Raw genomic sequence first — 24,853 nt, 5'->3', positions numbered from 1 at the left:
TCAATATCAAGTTCTTATTCAATGCCATGTTCCCTCCCTCAAGAGTGAGGGTGTTTCTTAAAATAAGAAATAACAAGCGCCACTTTAATCAACATTCACATAACTTGATTGTCTGAAGATAAACCAATGTTAAGGAAGCTGGAGAGGACTTCCTGTTCGAGCTACACACATCTACCAAGTAACACCAGGCCCTCCGATTAGTTTGTTACTCCCCCGGGGAAAAAAAAGTTAGTTCTCCCTCACTCCTCCACTCCTCCGCTCTCTTCACTGGTACCGGTGGCTCATCCAGTTCTAAACATGGTGCTCACGTACCATGCTGTGAATGGACGGGGTCCAGCTTACATCCAGGACCTGGTCCAACCCGACATCCCGACCTCTGACCTCTCCGCTCTGCATGTGATAAACTGCTTGTTCCTCCTCACTGAGAGCAAAACACTCGACTAGATCACCACTCTTTGCTGTCCTGCTCCTAAATGGTGGAAGGAGGTCTCTGAAGACATCAGGACCACAGAGAGCCTTCACATCTTCAGACTAAAGACACACCTCTTCAGACTCTACCTCCACTAACACACTAACTACCTGCAGCACTTACATTGGACTTATAATGGTTCTTATCTACAGCAAGTGGACCTACTTGCAGTCCTTCGAGGTGGATCCAGAGGTGGTGTTGTACCTGGACGCACGCGGCATCAATACACGGAATGTACATGAGTGACACGCTACCCGGGTCCTCAGCACCATCAAGTTGGAGCAGAAGTTCTGTCACAAACAAACAAGTTGAACATCATCAGCTTAAAATTACAAATTTGACTGTGAATATCTGGTTCAATGTAGAGTGTGAACAAACCCGTGGATCTTTACATTGCAAGACAAGAACCATACAATGCCATGATAATTTATCAAAATCAAAAAATGAAATTTGGAACTCAATAGCTGTTTTTAGATCTATAATTTGCCCTTTTTTATACGAGGAAGTTTGAAAATACAAATATCAGACAAAAATTACAAACAATTAAAGCTTCAGGAACATTAGAAATGTCATAAACATGAAAAAGATTATAAATTGTGATTCTGTGGTTGTCATATCAAGAACTAGTAGGGAAGTGGAAGAGAACTGGTGAAGAAACTTTGATCCGTGTTTGTAAAGTGAAATAGTAATAATAAAAGAAATGTTAATAGTAATAATAAAAAATGAATGAATCCACCTGTAGTGTAGTGAAGTCTTCATCATCTTCATCATCACCCAGAGAGACTGATCACATAAATATAATAATGATACATGTGTGTGTGTGTATATATATACAAACACACACACACACACACACACACACACACACACACACACACACACACACACACAGTTTCTGCTGAGTCATCAAAACATCAGGATTGTATTGTATCAAAACCATATTTTACCTCCGGAACAACAACTTCTCCTTGTCATAATAGATTATGATGTATAGTATGTGTGTATAGTATAATATGTGTGTATATGTATATACACATAATGTTTAGATTTAACAAAGATATCCAGAGAATTCTTCCATGCAATAGAAAGTTGTGTTCAAACTTGCTTGAAAGTATTGAAATATTCCGTCATAAACAAATAAAAGTGTTTAAAGATGTGTAAAAGTTGATAATGTTGACCTGATGTTGGAACTGCAGCTTTCTTTAAGTGTGTGAACACTAATAAAAAACTATAAAGACAAATAATAAAGATAAAACTACTCAAGCTTTAGATTTTTCATATTTATTTGAGAAATAGAGTTTTATTTGTTTTATTAATAATATCTAGTTTAGTTTAGCCCTTAAACTCAGTCAGATCATCACAATTGAACAAACACGAAAGAACATTTAATTAGTCACTTATTATAGTTGATCATTTTGTCTGTTGACTAAAATGAGAATTATTTTGGAAGTTGAAAGGTTTCATTCATTTGAGCATTCTGGCGTCTGGTAAACATTCTGTCTGATTCTCCTTTAAAGGTAAAAACATCCCATTTTCATTGTGTGATTACGTAGATTATTCTACCTCCAATCCGAGGGAAGAATCCCATTGGCGGTTTCGAGGTAACCATAGCAACAGTGACTTCCTGTTGGCTACAGAATGACATGGACGAGAAAACAGTTAGATTTATGGAAATCAATTAAAGAAAATTGTCTTCATAACGTGAGGAAACATCTCAACTCAGGAAGATGGACGCTTTGGACCAGAGGTCCATGTGTCCAGGTGTGTCTCTGTCTCAATGCCCAGGTGTATGTCCCTATCTCTGGGATTGTCTCCATCTCCAGGTTAGTTGTCTCCAGGTACCTTCCGGTCTTCACTTACAGGTGTGCATGTCGTTCATGCTCTCGCAGCGTCTGCAGTGGACGTAGCAGCACCAGACGAACTTGCACTCACAGCGTTGGACATGTCTCACCAGGTGGGTGTTGTAGCCTCGGCCGCAGCACAGCAGGACGCAGCTGTCGGGGCCGGTGGACGTTCGGTTGCAGCGGCGTCCTCTGGTGCCGGCCACGCCCCACCGCCGGTCCTCCAGGCAGTAGTTAGGAGACTTGTTGACGAAGATGAGTTGGTGCGGCTCGACAGGGGGGCGGCGCTCCTTCCTCCTGGTCTTCCTCCTGGACCGGTCCCACACCTGGACGCTGCGCTCGTAGCGCTCCTTCAGGTAAACGCCCACCTGCTCCAGAGGCGCCACTGTCTTCCAGCAAGTCTTCACGCCACAGGAGCCGGAGACGCCGTGGCAGCGGCAGTGCGTCGCCATAGTCCTGACAACCGCCTGTAGGACGGAGACAAGGGGGGAGAGTGAGGGCCGTGGTTATGGCCATATTGATGTGAGGTGACATCAGAGCTTGTCTCACCTGGCGTCCGCTCTCGCTGTTGTGCTGGTTCATGGCAACCAGCGTGTATCCCCCCGACGCCGAAGTGTTTCTCACGCTGCTGTCAATGAACTTTCGGCTAAACCAGATCCCATACTGGATGTGGTCTGAGCAGCCCCCCCAGTGCCACCCCTCGGCCGGTGAGCCGCCTCCCTGCAGCCGTGTGTCGCAGCCGCACTCCGTCATGTTTCCCTGACTGCAGGAGCGCGTGACGCCGTGGACTAGTCCCGCCGCCATCATGGCGTGGATGAATGCAGTTTCTTTAGTTCCTACGGGAGTATCAGAGGAATCGTCACGAGTCAAGTCCATTTTAAATTATTCAATCCATTTAAGGAACAGGGAATTGATCATTTGTTGTAGGTAGGATCAGAATTAAGGTATCATATTCATAAAGTAATCCCAGAGATTAAATCCAAAACAATATTTCAAGATAAGCCCTTTTTCCCTTATTTATATCATTTACTACATATTTGCTTTAAAGCTGCTCTGATCTTAATTGTTACCCTTACTAAAATGTGCATCTTCATATACAGTGTTGCATCATGGGTAGCGGTCCTCACCGCTGTTTGACTCGGTCCCGAACACGGAGGCGTCTTCGCGGGTGGAGCAGTTCCACCTCTCGTCTTTGAACTGGCTCTGACACTCAGCGATGGCGAGCCGGGCGCCACGCCGCACGCCGGGCAGCAGGAAGGGCTTCTCCCTGCACAGTGCTGCCTGGCCTGGGCTTAGGGGGGGGGCAGCACAATCCTGGTCCTCCGGACCCCCAGAGGGACCCAGTCCAAGCCTCCTGCAAGAACACATATTTTATGTATAAGTAATATATATATGTTATATTTCCTACGGGACCACACGTTATTGACCTGCAGGCATGTATTTATATATATATATATATATATATATATATATATATATATTACTACTATATTTAAAGCACAGATATGAGGTTCAGAGATTATCAAGGGACTGGTTCTGAAAAGTAAAAATATCAAATAAACATTCTAATACATTTAGTAATATGTTATATAATAATATTTAAATAGCACACGCACACACACACACATTATATATATATATAAAATTAAAAACCGAAACAATTTACTGGAAATATGTTAGCGTTAATGTTCAGACAGAACACACAAATATGTGCATACATTTAATATATATATATATATATATATATATATATATATATAAAGAATTATATCATAATACATGTAATATAGCAATATAAAAGCTTATAATAGAATTGATTAAAAAACTGTATATTAATATTAATTCCATTAACTACATTTTTTTACCTTTATTTCTGTTAAGGAAATATAGAGATTTATGTTTTTTAGTTTTGGTTAAACATCATTTTAGTAATAGATATCCATTTAAACTCAAAGATGGAGCTCAAAGTGAAAATAAACATCACACAAATAATAATATTTTTTTCCGATGAGAAAACAAAGTTACTTGAACGCGCGGGACGCTCGGACGCACGCGCATGATCCTGTTCTTTGTAGAGAAAAAACGGTTTTGTTTAATTTTAGTCACGTCAAAAACGTCTCGAGCTCTGACGTCAGAGCGGATCGGATCCACTACACGTCACATCACTGGACGCGTATTTCTCTCGTGGACTCTGGTGCGCGTACTCACATCCACGAGGCTCTGCAGCACGGCGGGCACGCGCAGAGCAGCAGCAGGGTCACGGTGCACATGAGTCGGTCTCCACAGCTCCGGGTCTCCATGACCTCCTCATCGATCTGGTCTCATTCTAGAACCCGGTCCGGGAGCACGGCGAGGAGTCCGGGGCTGCTGTCCACCGGGATCAAGTGATGCGAAGTCCCGGTCCGTCCCGGTCCACCTCAGTCCGGCACGGATCCTTATTGGACCAGCTGGGGATTCATATTCAGGAGATGACGTCACGGTCAAACGCTAATTGGACAGTGAGAAGGATCAGAGAGACGAGCCGAGACCTGGTCCTGGATCTGCGCAGGGAGGAACTCTGGACTTTAATGGATCATTAAAGCGCGTAACAAACTCATCTACAGCAGTTATTAGTTGAATCCCGATTATTAGCATCATTCCACTATTTATTATTAATAGTGTGATTAGACATTTGATCATGTTTATTTCTAAAAGCGTTAAAATAAGTTATGTAGTCCAAGTATAACCTCCTCATTCTTCTTCTCCTTCTTATTCTCTTTCTTGTCAGCTAAAGAAAAGCATATGGATAGAGATGATGAAGAGGTAAATAAAGATACAAATAATACAAATATAAATGAAGAGATAACAGAAGGACAACAATGTTCTGTTTATGATACATATTCATTTTAATGGTAAATGATATATTAAGATATAAAATAATGATATTAAGATATAAAAACACAATTTACAGTCTTTTTAAAAATAGAAGACAGTTTAATGACATTATTAAACATGAATAAATACTCTGACTAAAGAGTTGTAGTAGTCTAATTATAAAATAAAGATTTTGTTTACTATGTCATTGATGAATTCTGTCATTGTTGTTTACAGAGTCACAATATTCTCTTTTCCAGCATGTAAACATGTTTAGAGAAATATGCATCTGTAGAAAAATAAACAAATAATTAATATATAATATATCCATATCCACATAATCAACAGTTATTATTAGTCTTTGATTCTGCTGGTTTTAAGATAAACAAAATAGTCAGTAAGAGTTATTATTATTATATTATTATAACTTATTATATACTTATAAAATGCATATAGACAAACACAGGAGGACCTGTTATTAGGGGTGGGAATCTCTTGGCACCTCACGATTCGATTCGATTCCAATTCAGAGGTCAACGATTATCGATTCTAAACCGATAAAACGATTATCGATGCATCTCGATTTTCTAAATTTTCTGAAATCTGAGTTTGCTACTCAGAGGTTGCGAATCACTTCCTACTTTATTTGATAATTAAAGAAAGTCAACAGATGAATTACCTTCTCTAATTTTTTATAAGAGAAAAAAAATCTTTGTCACAAATATGATTTTCTATCAACAATGCAAGAACCAATGCAGCTTGCATTTCAACACAATATGAAGTAGCCGATGTAAAAGAAATATTAAACAGATTCATTTTTCTTTTAAATGAAGAAAAATCTGCTCTTAGTCTCAGACCGTCCGTATTTGTAAAATACCAGAAAAAAGTCCAAATATGTGAATATCTTGCCAACTTTCAATACGGATCGACTATTTGGAAAATGTAAATAATGAGGTAAGATGTGCGCAGGCTCCTCCATAGTTCAGTAAGTTATTAGATATTCAGACTCAGACTGACGGACCGGTCTGCGAGCTGGACGCATTGCTCTTAATGTGCCGGTAATGATGGTAAATGATGCTTGTAGCTGGTTGTCATCTACGCTCCACTACGTTACATAAAGGTGGCGTTTGTGTTTTCACAACGTTTTATCTCAGAATTTTGACTTTCTATCCCCTTTCTTCAGTGCGGAATTGCGCTTCTATAGTTGTGTGAATGAATCACTCCGGCCAATCCACAGACGGGGTTTGTAACCAATCAGGTAGAGACCATGGTGACTGGCTCCGCCCCCTCACTGTCAGAAAGAACAACAGCGAGCGCGTAGAAAACACCTTCGAGCGCGAGCAGAGACTAACCTCGCGAGCGAGGAAGTTCACGTTCCGCGAGCGAGCAAATATCTTGCGTGAGACAGACTTTTTTTAAAATTCCGATTATTAACTTTTCTGAATCGAGACCGAATCGTTCTAGAGAGAATGGAGAGAAATTGATTTCCCCACCCCTACCTGTTAGTGTTTCAATGTGAGATATTATTAGTCTCTATTATGATTTATGGTTACCGACAAGTGTGAAGGATTTATGTTTTTATCGTCTCACCCTGGAACTTTGAATCTTAAAATAATAATTAAAGTTAAATTAAACCTCCTCTGGAGAAGAAAAGTGGACAAAATGTTTTGGCTTTCAGTCTTTTTCTTTCTGTTTTCATCAGATCCTCAAACACACAAAGACCCACAAAGACACACACGTGTTCAGCCTCTGGTTTGGGGACACAGGCGGCTCAGCAAGATCTCAGAGTACACCTGGTTCACTGGTCCCCTCACGTGATACGACAAAGCTTTAGGCCACGCCCCGTGGACGGTGTCCGGCTCAGCTAATTGGCTGCTGAGTTCAGGTCTGGTCCTGGTAGATCCGGTCGCGGACGTCGGGTCGTCCAAGAGCCTGGAGGACCAGAACTTCTCCACCTATGGCAGCAGAAGCGTCTTAACAAGGTTCCTCAGACCTCAGAGATAATAATGAGCTTTCCAGTTTTCTTTTGGGTGTTACTTTCTTGTTCTTTTTGACCACTTATAAAATTGTGTATATGAAATAATTAAATGGTCGACAACTAAAACTACTAATAACCAAGTTCCTTGTTTTGTTTTAAATCAAGTTATTCAACTTTATTGAATCACATTAAGTAGGAAAAGAAGAGGACCCAGAACTCCTCTGAGAGTATGATGTTACTTATTCAATATTCAATATATATATATATATATATAAATATATATCTATAAATAAATCCGTATCACCTCATGAAAGTGGCAGGCGCACCGACCCTGCATGAACTCCTTGTATCGACCCATTGTGATGCCGAACGTGTCGATTGCCTCGTACCCATGATGCATTGCGGTGGCGATGATGTTCTGGTTCTCCCCGTAGAGGTCCTGGACCTCTCTCTGAAATAACAGGTCCGAGTGAGGAGAGAATCTCTTTGATTCTCCCAGAGTACAGAGTAGGTCAGGAACCTACCAGATTGAGGGAGCGGATCCCATCCACGGGTAGATGGAAGCCCATTCCCAATGACTTCACCAGCACCAGGACATCTCCCAGAGACTCGCTGAGGAGGGGTTGTCATAGAAACCACACCTTTGATCTACAGTACTGGACCACCACTGACCAGTCATCACATTACAGGAGCAGAAGGATCAGTCTACACATGAAGCTTCCAGGGTTCCTTCACTGGTCCAGGTTTCATGAGACTGAGATGTTCAGTGAAGGTCTACCAACAGAACTATGAAAGTATATCTTAAATTATCACAAAGGGACAAACGATGGAACATACCTGCAGATGAAGGTAGCACCAGGTAGCCACTGAACCAGAGATGCTAACTTCATTCCCTGTGACATAATCCCATCAACTATCTACTTAAATGAATAACTTTATTGATTATCTGACTGTACGCAGTGCCACCATCGGGCCATCAAGTCAATGACGCCAATACTTTATGAACAAACACATGCAAACCTAAAGACATCTATCAGGGGGATAAAGTGTTTTTATGTATTTTTAGCTAACATTAGCTTGCTAACAGACTTGTGTGAAAAAAACCTTATTAAAGATCAAAGAAAATAAAAGTATGTGAAGCGTTAAATCACTCTTTCATGTCAGTTAGGACTTTCTTTGGTTGTATTGGCTCACCTGTTCAGCACCTCTCTGACTGTCTTTAGGTGATCAGTGTTGAGCCACTGGACTCCTCCCACCACCAGGACGGTCCGGTTGGAGTTCACTAGCGGTTGTGATCTTCAGGGAGAAAATCCATCAGCACGAGAACTCATGTTTCTCTAATACCGAATCCTTGTGGTTGAATGCACTTATTGAAAGTCGCTTTGGATAAAAACTTGAGCTAAATGACATGTAATCTACTCCAGATGTGTCTTCTCTCACCTGCCGATCAGCTGCAGCAAAGCTTGTCTGAAGGTGGGCCTCTGATTCTTCTCCAACCAGAACTGAGGGTAGTACGAGTAGCTGACCAGGGTCCGGTTCCCGTTCAGGTTCCTGTAGACCAGCGTGTCGTGAGCTTTCCTCCAGTCTTCCAGAGTGGAGTTCACCCGCTCCATCAGGAAGTACATCATCCCACGATTGGTCGAGTCACCAATGAATAACACCTGAGGAGAGACGGGGGGAGTTCAGCCTCTGAACCAGGTGCTGGACCAGCTGTTATGAAAAGTGTTGGACCTGCTGTAAGACCACATATCAGACCACATGTTGGACCGGGTGTTAGAACTGTTGTTAGATCAGGAGTTGGATCGGGTGTTAGAACTGTTGTTAGATCAGGAGTTGGATCGGGTGTTGAACTGGATGTTAGAGCTGTTCTTCAATTTCTAGTTGGAGCACGTGTTGGACCTGATCGTGGGCCAGGTATAGGATCAGGTGTTGGACCAATCAGTCGGTGTTGTGCCTCACCTTCCGGTCCGTCAGACAGTCCTGCAGCAAGCGGCGATCCACCAACGGGTGATAACAGCTGTCTGGTTGCCAAGCCACCTCCCTCCAATCACACGTCCTGTTGTCAGAACAGCTGAGACACGGAACCACCCACCTACCTGAGAGAGACAGGTGAGATAGAGATAGAAACAGGTGAGGGAGAGACAGGTGAGACATCCACTATAACAAAACACAACAAGAAAGTGTCATTGTGTATTCACGTGTGGCAGGAGGTGACATCAGACCTGGTTCATGTCCAGAGCTGCAGGTCTGTAGTGGACGCAGAGTCTTGATGAAAGGCTGGAGACCACAAGATCGACCGGGCTGAACCAATAGACCACAGTCCTGAAAGAGAGGGGGAGAGTGGGGGGAGGTACAAAAACTCTTTATACCATCATTTCTAAGGTGAAGTTTAGAAATACCTATATATATATATATATATATATATATATATATATATATATATATACATGACTACATGCATATACTTAGATGTATGTGTATACATTTACTCAGTCTCAGTGTGTATTAAATCAAGCCGGTTTATTTGTTTCAAGACTTTTAATCGACTTTTCTTCTTTTACTTATTCTGATTCTTCTGCTCTCTCTTAAATCAAAGCGTTCTTCTTCTTCTCTTGTGCCACAGATCTCTGGCCAGCGTCCTCCTCTTCTGGTCAAAGGTCACAGGTCAAATAAACCGGGGCACTTCAACTCGGGGCCCGTGGGAGCCGCCAGGTCTGGACCAGACCTCAGAGGGCCTCCATCACACACAAAAACACACACACACACACACACACACACACACACACACACAATCTCACACGCCAAGGCGTCACATTCCTTATGTCGGCGTCTCAGTTCTCAACAAAGTGACAGAAGAAAACTTAACAGGGATTTTCTTGTTCGTACCTGAGCTAAGAGTCGGAAAGCTGGTCTGAGACCAGTACCACCGAGCCTCCGCGGCACAACACAGGACACCAAACACACAGAGTTAAAAGCCAGGACCTATAGATCAGGACCTCGAAACCAAGAGACCTGTACCTAGAGGCCAAAAGAACCAGAAGTAGTCCAAGACCCAGAGACCCAGAGACACAGGAACTGAGACCAATAGACCAAGAGATTGAGAGACTAAGACGTAGCGACGAGACTGAGACCTAGAGACCAATACACCAAGAGACAAGATCAAGAGACCAAGACCTAAATTCCAAGAAATAAGACAGACCAAGACACTGAGAGTTCAGGAATGCCAAAGACCTCTACACCCAGAGACCAGGGCCTGGAGACAAAGACCTCAATACATTTTTTTCTGAATGAAAAAACAAAACAAGAAACAAATAATCCAGAATGTTGTTTTTGTGATGACGTGACTTCAGTTTGTTCTTAGATAAACACGTGATGATTTTTAGTGTTTTATTCTTCTGGAGGTTCAATTCATTTACCGTGCATTTATTTATTTATTTGAGCTCTCAGAAGACACCAGGACCACAGAGAGCCTTCACATCTTCCGCCGCAAACTAAAGACACACCTCTTCAGACTCTACCTCGACTAAAGACTAACAAATTGTAGCACTTAAATTGTACTTGTAACGTCACTCATCTATAGCAAATTGTAAATTGGCTTATTTGAGGAAATTGCACTTTCTTGTTTCTTGTTCTCCTGAGTTTGTACCCTATGGTTTAATGCACTTATTGTACGTCGCTTTGGATAAAAGCGTCAGCTAAATGACATGTAATGTAAAATGTAATATTTAAAGAATATAGGATTTATTGAGAAATTATTTTATAGTCAAACTGTTTGTTTGTAATTACAATCTTTTAACTGTAGAAAAAGACAAATTTAATAAAATGTTCATATAATCCAGAAACATATTGCTAGTGTTGTTATTATCATTTTTGTTTCATTCATTTATATGTAAAAGTCTATAACTTTAATAATAACAAAAATAATGACTTACTCATAAAAAAGATTTTGGGAAACCACTTTTCCCACATAACAATAGAATACGTTTAAGGCTGGTTCAACTGCAACAATGAAGAAGAAGAAGGTTTTATTACAACCTGACTGTGACATCACAGTCCAGCAGCCAATAGCAGAGCAGCTGACCCACCTGCAGGAAGCCACATGTCACGTGATCCCCGAACATTGGCAGACTGGGTCGGCTCTCCCGGTACACGTGTACAGTGTAGATTGCCATGACAACGGGCTCCAGCTCGCTATCGTCCGTCACCAGGATGCTGATCCTGCTGTTACCAAGGCCAACGGGGTAGTTTGACATCCTGGAGACGGGAAAGAAATGATGACCTTTGATCTAGTTTGCTTCTATGCTCTGAGCTGTGAGGTTAAAGGTCAGGGACTCACCTGGGGCCTCGGTGCTCGTCCAGGTGGACCCGGCACGCTGAGCTGACGGGCTGCGGCCGGATTCGAACCGTCACCGTGTCAAATGTTACCTCAGCACGATACTCCTTCACCCAGGGGCTGAAGGGTGGAGTCAGGGTGAGGGGGGGGGCGGTGTAGATCTGTCTGAGGTGGGGGTCCAAACAGGGACCTGAGACAAACAGAGACACCGTGGTCTGTTTATAGGGTGTAGAGCATTATGGGAACTGAAGTTCTTCAACCTGCTGAGACTTATTAACTTCAGCCTCTCACCTCCACGGTCAAACACTTTCTGAGAAGGAGACACAGCTGGCTCCTGATTGGTCTGTTCTCCTGTGTGATCAGTTCTAGAGGAAACGGCATCAGCCCTGTCATCATCATCGCCACAACCATCGTTTACCATTACCCCCACCATCATCATCCCCACATCTCTATCATGAATCATCACCACCACACCACCACCATCATCACCACATCACTATCATCACCACCACTATCATGAATCATCACCACCACCACCATCATCACCACCACCACCATCAACACCACACCACCATCATCATCCCCACATCTCTATCATGAATCATCACCACCACACCATCACCATCAACACCACATCACTATCATCACCACCACTATCATGAATCATCACCACCACCACCATCATCACCACCACCACCATCAACACCACACCACCATCATCATCCCCACATCTCTATCATGAATCATCACCACCACACCACCACCATCATCACCACATCACTATCATCACCACCACTATCATGAATCATCACCACCACCACCATCATCACCATCACCACCATCAACACCACACCACCATCATCATCCCCACATCTCTATCATGAATCATCACCACCACACCATCACCATCAACACCACATCACTATCATCATCCCCACTATCATGAATCATCACCACCACCACCATCATCACCACCACACCACCATCACCACCACCATCAACACCACATCACCATCATCATCCCCACTATCATGAATCATCACCACCACCACCATCATCACCACACCATCACCATCATCACCACATCACTATCATCATCCCCACTATCATGAATCATCACCACCACCACCATCATCACCACCACCACCATCACCACCACACCACCACCATCAACACCACATCACCATCATCATCCCCACTATCATGAATCATCACCACCACCACCATCATCACCACACCATCACCATCATCACCACATCACTATCATCATCCCCACTATCATGAATCATCACCACCACCACCATCATCACCACCACACCACCACCACCATCAACACCACATCACCATCATCATCCCCACTATTATGAATCATCACCACCACCACCATCATCACCACCACCACCATCATCACCACCACACCACCACCATCATCACCACATCACTATCATCATCCCCACTATCATGAATCATCACCACCACCACCACCACCACCATCACCACCACACCATCAACACCTCATCACTATCATCATCCCCACTATCATGAATCATCACCACCACCACCATCATCACCACACCATCACCATCATCACCACATCACTATCATCATCCCCACTATCATGAATCATCACCACCAACACCATCATCACCACCACACCACCACCACCATCAACACCACATCACCATCATCATACCCACTATCATGAATCATCACCACCACCACCACCATCATCACCACCACCACCACCACCACCATCATCATCACCACCACCACCATCACCACCACACCATCACCATCATCACCACATCACTATCATCATCCCCACTATCATGAATCATCACCACCACCACCACCACCACCACACCATCAACACCACATCACTATCATCATCCCCACTGTCATGAATCATCACCACCACCACCATCATCACCACCACACCACCAACACCAGATCACTATCATCATCCCCACTATCATGAATCATCACCACCACCACCATCACACCACACCATCACCATCATCACCACCATCATCACCACCATCAACACCACATCACCATCATCATCCCCACTATCATGAATCATCACCACCACCACCACCATCATCACCACCACCACGACCACCATCATCACCACATCCATCATCACCACATCACTATCATCATCCCCACTATCATGAATCATCACAACCACCACCATCATCACCACCACCACCACCACCATCACCACCACACCACCACCATCAACACCACATCACTATCATCATCACCACTATCATGAATCATCACCACCACCATCATTACCACACCACCACCATCAACACCACATCACCATCATCATCCCCACTATCATGAATCATCACCACCACCACCATCATCACCACACCATCACCATCATCACCACATCACGATCATCATCCCCACTATCATGAATCATCACCACCACCACCATCATCACCACCACACCACCACCATCAACACCACATCACCATCATCATCCCCACTATCATGAATCATCACCACAACCACCATCAACACCACCACCATCACCACCACCACCATCATCACCACCACACCACCACCATCAACACCACATCACCATCATCATCCCCACTATCATGAATCATCACCACAACCACCATCAACACCACCACCACCACCATCACCACCACACTACCATCATCATCCCCACTTTCATGAATCATCACCACCACCACCACACCATCACCATCATCACCACATCACCATTATCATCCCCATTATCATGAATCATCACCACCACCACCATCATCACCACCACTACCATCATCACCACCACCACCACCACCATCATCACCACATCACTATCATCATCCCCACTATCATGAATCATCACCACCACCACCACCATCATCATCACCACCACCATCACCACCACACCACCACCATCATCACCACATCACTATCATCATTCCCACTATCATGAATCATCACCACCACCACCATCATCACCACCACACCACCACCACCATCAACACCACATCACCACCATCAACACCACATCACCATCATCATCCCCACTATCATGAATCATCACCACAACCACCATCAACACCACCACCACCACCATCACCACCACCACCATCATCACCACCACACCACCACCATCAACACCACATCACCATCATCATCCCCACTATCATGAATCATCACCACAACCACCATCAACACCACCACCACCACCATCACCACCACACTACCATCATCATCCCCACTTTCATGAATCACCACCACACCACCACCATCAACACCACATCACCATCATCATCCCCACTATCATGAATCATCACCACCACCACCATCATCACCACACCATCATCACCACATCACGATCATCATCCCAACTATCATGAATCATCACCACCACCACCATCATCACCACCACACCACCACCATCAACACCACATCACCATCATCATCCCCACTATCATGAATCATCACCACAACCACCATCAACACCACCACCACCACCATCACCAGCACACCACCATCATCATCCCCACTATCATGAATCATCACCACCACCACCACACCATCACCATCATCACCACATCACTATTATCATCCCCATTATCATGAATCATCACCACCACCATCATCACCACCACACCACCACCATCAACACCACATCACCATCATCATCCCCACTATTATGAATCATCACCACCACCATCATCACCACCACCACTACCATCATCACCACCACCACCACCACCATCATCACCACATCACTATCATCATCCCCACTATCATGAATCATCACCACCACCACCATCATCATCACCACCACCATCACCACCACACCACCACCATCATCACCACATCACTATCATCATCACCACCATTAACAGACTGATCTCCTCACTTGTAGTTCTGGTTTCTCTGAAGTTCATAGAATTGATTGATCCGGATCACAAGATCTGAGACGCTGGAAGGACCAGAGGAGGATGAGGAGCTCGGATACATCTACAAAGAGAAAGAATAAACAGCAAACCAGCCATGAAGCCTCTTGTTCCACCTTGTCCTAAGGAGACCTGAAAGTTTCATACAGACCATAATACGATATATAAATAAATATATATGTAAATCATTACAAGCTGAAAAGCGGAATGCGTCCTCATCTGTCGATGAAACTGAAGCAGAAAAAGAAACTCATCCTCTGACAAACAGACACCATGTGTCCCTCTGCAGCCACCGTACTAGAGAGAGACAGGGAGACAAGGGGACAAAGAGATAGTTTTATTCAAACTGAAAACTAATGAAATAAGTAAGTCGATTCATAATTAACAAATAAAAGCTGTCTCACCTCCTGTGAGTGTGTCTCTGCGGACAGGTGCAGGAAGCGGAGCGTCTCCTCCAGAATCAGGTCTTTGGTAATCTGCCCCTCAAAGGAGTCTCGGCTCAGAGAAGAAAACGTCAGGTCAGTCTCCACCTGAAGGAGAAAAACAGGTGTGAATCAGCGCTGCCACCTGGTGGACGTCCACATCAGGTCACCTGAAGGACAACTGATCACAGGTCTGGGCCATTTGGAAATTAGGGAGGTTGCTTTTGGTTTTAGGAGGAAGGAAAGAAAAACATGGCTGATGGAAAAGGGAGGAAATATTAACAAGAATCAAGGAAGCGAAAGGACAGGTGAGAAGGAAAGCATTGAAGGAGGTAGTGTTGTATAGCCAGATACTGTGTAAAACAAAAATGCTTACAAAAACATAATGCTTTGCTTTGTGCACCAAGAATCCTGCACCAAAAAGATAAAGAGAATGTTTCCGTTTGATATGTAAAGCTGTTTTCCTGTATAGACACTTAGTAGCGCAAATAGCGCCTTGAGGTGTGAAGCCGTTTCATGAAGCTGCTTTAAGGTGTGAAAATGTTCCTGTATAAAGAAGAGGCTCTCACCTGGACTACGACAGGCGTGATGGAGCCCTTGAAGAGCAGGGTGAAGGTCAGCAGCTGGTAACACAACACACACCTGCAACACAGCCTCAAAATTCAATAGTCCATCAATCAATAATCCCACCTCTCTCCGTCCCGGGGGGCTATTGCAGAAAAGTAGAAGAAGAGTGAAAAAGCCCAACTTGACTTAGTTTGATCTTAATCGGTTGCACGTTTGCCGAGCCGGGATGAGGAGGAGGAGCTTAGTCAATCCAGGTGCACACAGCTGGGATCAGTGCACGTTCACGGCTTTCTTAAGAAGACCACGGTGTCCATCACAGATCCACTGATGCACAAATAGAGAAGACGTGCGCGGCAGATTTTTCACACGCTGAGCAGCAACTAATAATGGAAACTTCTGAGCAGGTGAAGCATCTAATATGCAGAAAAAGGAAAAGTGGCAGCTGTAATTAAACAGAGAAAACGCCTGGTAGACAAACACGGACCGACTGAGTGCGGAAGGATTTAAAAATATCTACTTACCAGGAAAGTTGTAAACTGTTTTATTTGCTTTTAATAGGAGTGTTTCATTATATTCATTATATGTTTCATAATGTGTTTCATTGTCTGTATGTATCTGTGTTTATGTGCTGGTTTTACCGTAAAGTGTCTTTGAGTCGCCCACCATGCAAAGCACTGTTTAAATAAAATTTATTATTATTTAGCCCCTTTGGCCTAAAAGTGAACAGATGAAATTAATTTTCCTCTAGAAATTCACCCTAAAGACATTCACAATGCAAGAATATGTTTTACAACCATATGCACAGATCTCAATCACAAATAAGTTGTGTCTAATTCTAAATATATATAATATATATATATATATATATATATATATATATATATATATATATATATATATATATATGATATATAGTTCATACAGAACAAACATGACTGGACAAAAAAGATCCTGCAACTGGTGAAGATAAAATATAAAGACATTTTGCAGGCTGGTAAATGCCTTGACAGTTTGCAAATAGTGTAGAAATTACTTACAAGATGCCTGCTGACATATTTTACTTAACTGATTTTACCAGTTAAGAAGAAGGCTCATTTGTCTGGCACTGGGGGGGGGGCATTCAGAAGTGGGCATGCCATGGTGCGGGAACAAGCACAGGTGAAATATATATATATATATATTGCCCTTATCACGTTTACAAGTGTTCACTCCTCGTTGCTCATTAACCGCCGGACCTTCTTGACCAGTCTGCGGAATATTGTCTGATACGGAAACGGGAACAAAAAGGTTGTGGATCTAAACAACTGCAATAGAGTTTAAAATCAAACTGAGGACAGCAATAGTGACAAGTAATGCATGTTAGTTATGGTAGTAAAATAAATCAGAACACATTCAGAAGACAACGGAAAAACTGTTAAACACTTTGTTTGGGATCAAAGCGACAGCTGATTTAACACATGAGACTCCAGGATTAATCTTAGCCCGGCTGTTAGCCGTTAGCCTGGCTGTTAGACTGGTCTGGTGTCCACAAGCACACAGGCGACGTGGCGTCCTGTGATTGGATGGTGAGCTCAGGTGAAGACGTTGATGATGACAACAAGAAGGAAAATGGAGATGAGTTAATTAGTTTCATACCTGCTGCGAGTTTGTTGCTTCTGATTGGTCGACAGCGCGGCCAGCAGCACATCACCTATCACCTTCTTTACCTGCCCCAAAGCATGATGGGATACGGTGGGTGTCAGCTGCTGCTGCAGAAAGTTCCTGAGCTGAGATCAGCAGAAACTTCAATTAGCGGTTTTTACAGGTTTTCAGGAAAACAACGAATCAAATGAATTAAAAAGGAACAAAAATGTAAGACCCAGTACGAATATAATATAAAACTAATTCAAATAAAGAACCAATTACGAATAAAACAGTACAGGTGTTTCAATCCTTTTTGGGGTATTGATGGACAAGATATCGAGGCGTGGTGCGTGGGAGGAGGGTCTACTGTTTGGGGTGCGTTGGATCTCATCGTTACTTTTTTATAGTATTATTTTTGCATTACATCACATGTCATTTAGCTCACACTTTTATCCAAAGTGACTTACAATAAGTACATTCAACCATAAGGATACAAACTGTAATGAAGAAAGAAACAAGATCGAACACTCGACTAGACCAAGAGGCGAGTGTTTTGCTCTCAGATTACATGGTCCTGATGGCATCTTTGGTCTGTGACAGCTCTCAGAACCGAGTGTGAAGCGGTCGGGAGGAGGATCGGCACCTCTAAATCTGAGGCCATGGATCTCAGCAGGAAACCGATGGATTGCCTAGTCCAGGTAGGGAATGTGTCCTTACCCCAAGTGAAGGAGTTCAAGTACCTCGGGGTCTTGTTCACGAGTGAGGGGAAGATGGAGTGTGAGTTTGGGTGGAGAATCGGAGCAGCGGGGGCGGTGTTGCACTCGCTTTGCCGCACCGTTGTGACGAAGAGAGCTGAGCCGGAAGGCAAAGCTCTCGATCTACCGGTCAATCTTCGTTCCTACCCTCACCTATGGTCATGAAGGATGGGTCGTGACCCAAAGAACTAGGTCACGGGTACAAGCGGCCGAAATGGGTTTCCTCAGGAGAGTGGCTGGCGTCTCCCTTAGGGATCGGGTGAGAAGCTCAGCCATTGGCGAGGAGCTCGGAGTAGAGCCGCTGCTCCTTTGCGTCGAAAGGAGCCAGTTGAGGTGGTTTGGGTATCTGGTGAGGACGCCCCCTGGGCGCCTCCCTAGGGAGGTGTTCCAGGCACGGCCAGCTGGGAAGAGGCCCCGGGGAAGACCCAGGACCAGGTGGAGAGATTATATCTCTGCACTGGGGGCACTTTGAACCCCCCCAATCAGAGCTGGTAGAGGTGGCCTGGAAAGGGAAGTTTGAGGTCCCCTGCTAGAGCTGTGACCCGACCCCGGGTAAGCACTTGAAGATGAAATGAGATAAGATGAAAGAGGTGTTTCACCTTTGTGGGCCGTCCCCGCTCCTCCTGATTGGTTGTGACCACGCTGATGTCATGCAGGAAGGAAGTCAGCGGCTTCACCGACGTCACCAGGACGTAAACATTCACGATGGCAACCAGAGCAGGAGGTGGAGCTCCGTCAGGTGAGTGTCTTACGGAGAGAAGAAGAAACAGTGAACCGGTGATCACACGAGAGCTCACCTCATGGAGACAATGTTCTCACCTATCGGCTCTCAAAAAGGTCTGAGGGGGCTGTAGATTCTGATTGGTCGATCCACAAGCATGTGGCAACATGGGTAATTCATAACCTGAGACAGCGTAGAAGAAACAGGTATGACAGTGTTTGAACACCTTAAAAGAAACTTACGTAAAAGGAATTTATTTACACATAAATGTATCATGTGAATCTGAGTGGGCTTTTACTTTGAAAATGGGAATTACTAATCTAATAAATGGAGTATGGATTATATCACTGTGTTAACTCCTGGACAGGTAAAATGTAAACTGTTTCCTGCGTGACTCACCTGTCAGGTTTAATTGAGTGTAGAAGTGACACAATCCTTCGCCGTCGTCAGAGAAAGCCTCTATCACCCTGGGCAACAAATTGACCTGAGGACATGGAGACACAAGTGAGTCCTGAACATCTCAGGTAAACCAAATGACAGATGGGCAGGTGAGTCTCACCCTCTGATTATGCTGCAGGTGAGAGAAGGAGATTCTCCTCAGACAGCTTCCCTCTGAACTACTGAGACACAGTAACAGGCTCCACCCCCTCACACCTGTAACCACAGACGGGAAGTGACACATAAACATGGAGGGAAGGTGTGGACTGAACAACTAAGAGACAGGGATGGAGACAGACAGAAAGACGAGCAGAGAAAGACTGAGAGAGACAGACAGGTAGACAAAAATGCAGAGAGATAAAGACAGACAGAAAAAGGAAGCCGCCTGTCAAAACAAAAGTACGCCCTAATATGGACTCCAAGGAAGGAAGTGATTGAGTTTATGAGAGTTGGTCTTTGCAAAGAAGTTCCTCCAACACAGAGACAAAATGGAGCAGCAATATAACATCATATAAAGCTTGATTGTAGAGAGACAATATAGAGCCACATTAAAGCATTAGAGAGAAACACTAGAGATCAGCAGTAGAAATCACTGATTTCTTATAACCACGCGACCCCAGAGGGTCCGTTAGTGACGAGCAGCTGTTCACTCTGTGATTTATGGAGGTTCTAAAAGTCCCTCTGTCTCTTTCTTCTTCCTCTTCTACCTGCTGGTAGAGACATCATGTCCCGCCCCCTGTGTTTACTCAGCTGCCGATCCTCAGACTCACCTGTTGGTTCTACTGTGACCGGCTCCTGAACCGGGTCCATAGACTCGTTCCAAATTAACTGCTCTGAAATCTGATGGCATTGAACAATAACTGATGGAAGTCAGACATTTTTCAGCTGACTAACAGGAAGTCACAGAAACACTCCCTTCCTGTCAGATCTGTGGGCCTTGAAGCTCCGCCCTCTCTGCTGCTCAGAGCCTGGTCTTTATTAGTTCCACAAGAACAGAGTTGGGTCAGTTTAAGGGTTTGTTTACGTTGTGTTGGTGGGACAGGAAGACTCCACCCAGCAGTAAAACACACACACACACACACACACACACACACATGTTGTTACCGTGGTTGGTTCGCAGGAAGCTGCTGGTCTCGGCGTATCTGGAGAGCTGGACCTCGTAGTCCATCTCCTGCAGGACCTGCTGGTACAGCTGGACCTCCGGGTCGGACACCAGCAGACGACCCGTCAGAACCACGGCCCGACGCTTCTTCTGTGACCAGACCTGGACCTGGGGGGCAAAACCAGTGGAATCCGTGAGGATTAGCCTAGCGTAGCACAAAGACTGGAGGCAGGAAACAGTGTGTGTGTGTGTGTGTGTGTGTGTCACATAAACACACCTCCATCAAACAACAAAAATAAACTAAAAAAAAGAAAGTATCAAAGTACAAAAGTACTGAATTGTTAAAGTACTCCCATACTGAACTATTTAAGTACACACTAAATACTAATAGCAGTAGTAATACTTGACACTTTCTGTCCAGACAGAAACACTAACAAGGTCTCATTCCTCAGACTGATGAACCGAGTCTTCATCTTCATCATCATCATCATCACATGACCTGAGTTTTTGCTCTTCATGTCATGAAACAAAAGATAGAAACTAAAAGAAACAATAAAAGAAACAATAAAAGAAACAATACTACGTTCATGTTTCCTTCTGTTTCAATGCGACGGCCTGAACTGACTGGTTCCTGCAGCTGTCAATCATCTGGGGTTAAAATAAGACGGGGCCACTGATCCCTCATGATGTAAAAATAGTGAACAATGAGGCAGAAGGAGTCTCACCCACTACTGATCCAGGTGGGGACCAGCAGAGGTCAAAGTTCACAGCTTTAACACTAAGTAAGTCAATGATTAAATAAACAAGTCAGTAAATTAATAAGTAAATAACTGAATAAGTAAGTTTGTAACTAAATACGTAAGTTAGTCAAATTAGTACATAAATAAATATACAGGTTACTAAAATAAGTTAGTAGTAAATCAATAAGTAAGTAAATTAGTAAATAATGAATAAGTAATAAAATGTGTGAATAATTTAGTAAATAAATAAGTGAAAATGTAAGTAAATAAGTAAGTTAATAAATAAATAAGTAGTGTGAGTAGAACACGCACACAGCAGCACTCACTCGCGTCTCTCCGTGCAGAGCCTCCAGAGTAGAGATCCACCTCTGGGTCTCCTCCATCACAACTTCCTGCGGAGGTCCCCGGTTCTGGAGGTCGGCGGCGGGTCGCGGTCCGGACCGGAGCCGGTTTCGGGCCCCCATGAGGGTCTGGAGGAAGAGACACACCGACAAACCGAGCAGCAGCAGCAGCGGACCGGAGCAGCACCGGCGGCCCATGAGGAGGCGCCGCATCACCTCCTCATCACCGTCATCACTGACGGGCCAACATCAGCTCTTCTGGTGCCGGTCCGATCTGAGCCCGACTCAGTCCGTCCGAGTGTCGACTCGGGTTTTAAGTCCAAACAGCTCTGACAAGTCACGTGTTGAAACGCTCCACTTGGACCTCCTCCGGTCCCGTGCTCCGTGAGGTCCGCGATGGTAGCTCGCGCTTTCTCTGGTCTTTGTGACGTCAGCTTATGAATACTCCAAAGTTAAACTGGACCCGTGAGGAGGATCCGTTAGTCGGGACCAGAACAGTCCGAACCCTCTAGAAGAGGCGCAAAGGCGCGTGAGGTTAAAAACAAGTCCGGGAGGACCCATCTGGTTCCGATTAGAGACCAGAGGAGGAGGAGGAGGAGGAGGACGCTTCCTCTTCTCTGCTCCTACTCTAAACACAGAACCAGGTCCAGTTCGCTTCAGGCTGGACGGAAGAGAGGAGTGCCCCCCTCCCACGAACACACTCCCCCTTTTACTGCTAAAACACTATGAAGTTATTTCTGGAAGACACACACAGCGGGGGTGTAAAAGTACTCACATCTTTTACAGCAGTAAGTTACTTCTGTGTAGACAAATACAAAAGTACTAAGTAGAAGTCAGATGAGTGCATGTTAATGTTACTGCAGTTGACATGTTGGCATCTAGTGGTGATCAGCTGAGTTATACCTCAGAAATGAGGTGAAGCAGCTTATCCGCTCTGTTAGAATCAGTTGAACTGGCCCTTTAAGAGACTACATACTGAGTAGACTGCCCCTTTAAAAGACTAGGCTGGATTCAAATTGTCAAAAAATGACCTCCTCACATCCATTTCTAACCACTACTCCTTAACCTCTGTGGGAAATGTCACAGGGTCAAGGAAAGGACTCCTCTTCCACTGAGCTGCGTAGTCGTGATGGACGGAGACCCATGTTGGTGACGTCAGTCTGCAGCGGCTACAAAGAAGCATCTCAGATGCCTTCATGTGTTGTTGTGAGTCATGCAGACGACAACCAGGTTCAAAGGAAAACTTTATTAACATAAATGAGTGAACGGTTACTCACATAATCTGTGTTTCTACGTCATGATTGGTAGTTGACCAATGATACGTCACTATTTAAATATTGCCGCCACAAGGAATTGTGGGACAGAATTATCTCCTTTCCTTTGGTAAAGGATGATCCAGTGTCAAACTCGCGGCCCGCGGACCAGTGCGGTGCGGCCCGCCGGGGAGTCTGGACGGCCGTACCCTCTGCGCCACCTCTCCTTATGATTTTCTGTCTGCCCGAACCTGAAATGAGTTTGACACCCCTGGTCTAGTGGTTCCTATGCTAAAGGAGCTAGATAGGGAAGCATTGAAGCTCCTTTCTTTGGCATTACATTACATGTCATTTAGCAGACGCTTTTATCCAAAGCGACTTACATTACACTTTGAACCCATGGCTTTTCACATTTTTGCCCGGGGAGCAATTAGGGGTTGGGTGTCTTGCTCAGGGACACTTCGACATGGAACATGGGGCAGCCTGGAATCGAACCAACAACCTTGTGCTTCCCAGCACACCTTCTCTAACCCCTGCGCCACGACGACCCTATTAAAGAGCAGCTCTACAGCGATCATTTTAGGACATCCGCAGATCTCAGACTCAAGTGTCAGACTCAGGAGAAACGCCGTCACCCGTCAGAAAAACCTGTCATGAAAACTGTCATTCTCAGACAAAACTGTCAGAAACAAGTTGTCAGAGCTAGATGAGGAAGCTGTTGACTAGCTTTCTGAATTAGCTAAAGTAGCAACTTTTACAGTGAATACAGCTGTGGTGTTTCTGTTACAACAAGAAAACTTACTTTTGATACAAATACAAAATAGTTGTTTTCTGCAAGCCAGTTCACTCGTGTAAAGTAAACCCATGGTTAGTCCTCCGGTTGCCATGGATACTGCAAATAAACTTTGCTAAAGGATCCTAATACGTCATCAGCACACGGCGCGACGATCTGAACAACTGTTCCGCCAGTACAATGGTAAGTTGACACTTGCACCCTTATTAATCAAATTTAAAAAAAAGTTTTGTTAGAAAGTAATGCAATTGACATTTTTTATGAGCATTTAAAATGAATGCCTCCACTTGTCGCTAACCTAACTCTGTTAGCTAGTCAAACTACCAGGAGGTCTATGATAGTACACAACATATTTGTCGTTTGAATCGTTTCCTTGTGGCAGGCCAGGTATTTCTACAATAAAAAAAACCAGAGGCCGAGACAATGCTGTCTTAGAGGTTTTTCTGATGACGCTTGGTTTGGCGGAGTTTTGTCTGAGAATGACACTTGAGTCTGAGATCTGAGGGTGTCCTAAAATGAACGCTGTACCGCTCTTATTATGGCGCCACTTAGACTACACTTCACCCAGTGAGGAACCTTCCTAAGAACATCTGACAATTTGAATACAGGCATTGAGTGGACTGCCCCTTTAATGGACTACATGTTGGGTGGACTGTCCCTTTAATGGACTACATGTTGAGTGGACT

At 44.3% G+C, this 24,853-nt stretch overlaps 2 protein-coding genes across 3 annotated transcripts; both read right to left on the bottom strand.

Moving 5' to 3' along the window:
• Positions 1-936: 936 nt before the first annotated feature.
• wnt16 (wingless-type MMTV integration site family, member 16) lies at positions 937-5,168 on the bottom strand. The gene is made up of 4 exons (XM_040175446.2): positions 4,519-5,168; positions 3,438-3,664; positions 2,860-3,146; positions 937-2,777 (listed from the first exon to the last, which is right to left on the bottom strand). The coding sequence occupies exons 1-4, from the start codon at positions 4,608-4,610 to the stop codon at positions 2,322-2,324; spliced, it is 1,062 nt and encodes a 353-aa protein (XP_040031380.1). The 5' UTR covers positions 4,611-5,168; the 3' UTR covers positions 937-2,321.
• An 8-nt stretch (positions 5,169-5,176) lies between these two features.
• Positions 5,177-23,225, bottom strand: cped1 (cadherin-like and PC-esterase domain containing 1). 2 transcript variants are annotated; one of them, XM_040173756.2, is made up of 21 exons: positions 22,107-23,225; positions 21,043-21,208; positions 20,060-20,154; positions 19,900-19,984; positions 19,599-19,683; positions 19,379-19,526; positions 18,037-18,167; positions 16,404-16,476; positions 15,817-15,942; positions 15,605-15,709; positions 15,376-15,476; positions 11,766-11,839; positions 11,478-11,664; positions 11,227-11,395; positions 9,364-9,463; positions 9,101-9,237; positions 8,582-8,802; positions 8,336-8,437; positions 7,666-7,753; positions 7,446-7,592; positions 5,177-7,118 (listed from the first exon to the last, which is right to left on the bottom strand). In XM_040173756.2, exons 1-21 carry the CDS (start codon positions 22,332-22,334, stop codon positions 6,906-6,908), a joined length of 2,781 nt encoding a protein of 926 aa, XP_040029690.2. In that variant the 5' UTR covers positions 22,335-23,225; the 3' UTR covers positions 5,177-6,905. The 2 variants fall into 2 exon arrangements, with proteins under 2 accessions (XP_040029690.2, XP_040029691.2); XM_040173757.2 differs by lacking the exons at positions 21,043-21,208; positions 22,107-23,225 and adding an exon at positions 20,709-20,833.
• Between the last annotated feature and the right edge of the window lie 1,628 nt (positions 23,226-24,853).

This window comes from Gasterosteus aculeatus, chromosome 4 (genome assembly GCF_964276395.1).
Source record: "Gasterosteus aculeatus chromosome 4, fGasAcu3.hap1.1, whole genome shotgun sequence".
NCBI classification, from domain to species: Eukaryota; Metazoa; Chordata; class Actinopteri; order Perciformes; family Gasterosteidae; genus Gasterosteus; species Gasterosteus aculeatus.
Note: the sequence above shows the minus strand (reverse complement) of the source record. Positions and strands in the feature narration are given on the sequence as shown.

What these genes read in the sequence shown, in the direction of transcription:
- cped1 (XM_040173756.2), bottom strand. Translation starts at nt 22,334, where the DNA reads ATGCGGCGCCTCCTCATGGGCCGCCGGTGCTGCTCCGGTCCGCTGCTG. An exon ending in AAGCAACAAACTCGCAGCAG is followed by an intron (nt 16,477 to 18,036) that starts GTATGAAACTAA and finishes GCTGTGTTGCAG; the next exon opens with GTGTGTGTTGTGTTACCAGC. An exon ending in GACGAGCACCGAGGCCCCAG is followed by an intron (nt 11,396 to 11,477) that starts GTGAGTCCCTGA and finishes TCCCGTCTCCAG; the next exon opens with GATGTCAAACTACCCCGTTG.
- wnt16 (XM_040175446.2), bottom strand. Translation starts at nt 4,610, where the DNA reads ATGGAGACCCGGAGCTGTGGAGACCGACTCATGTGCACCGTGACCCTG. An exon ending in TGCTGCAGAGCCTCGTGGAT is followed by an intron (nt 3,665 to 4,518) that starts GTGAGTACGCGC and finishes GTGTTCTTGCAG; the next exon opens with GAGGCTTGGACTGGGTCCCT. An exon ending in ACAGCGAGAGCGGACGCCAG is followed by an intron (nt 2,778 to 2,859) that starts GTGAGACAAGCT and finishes TCCGTCCTACAG; the next exon opens with GCGGTTGTCAGGACTATGGC.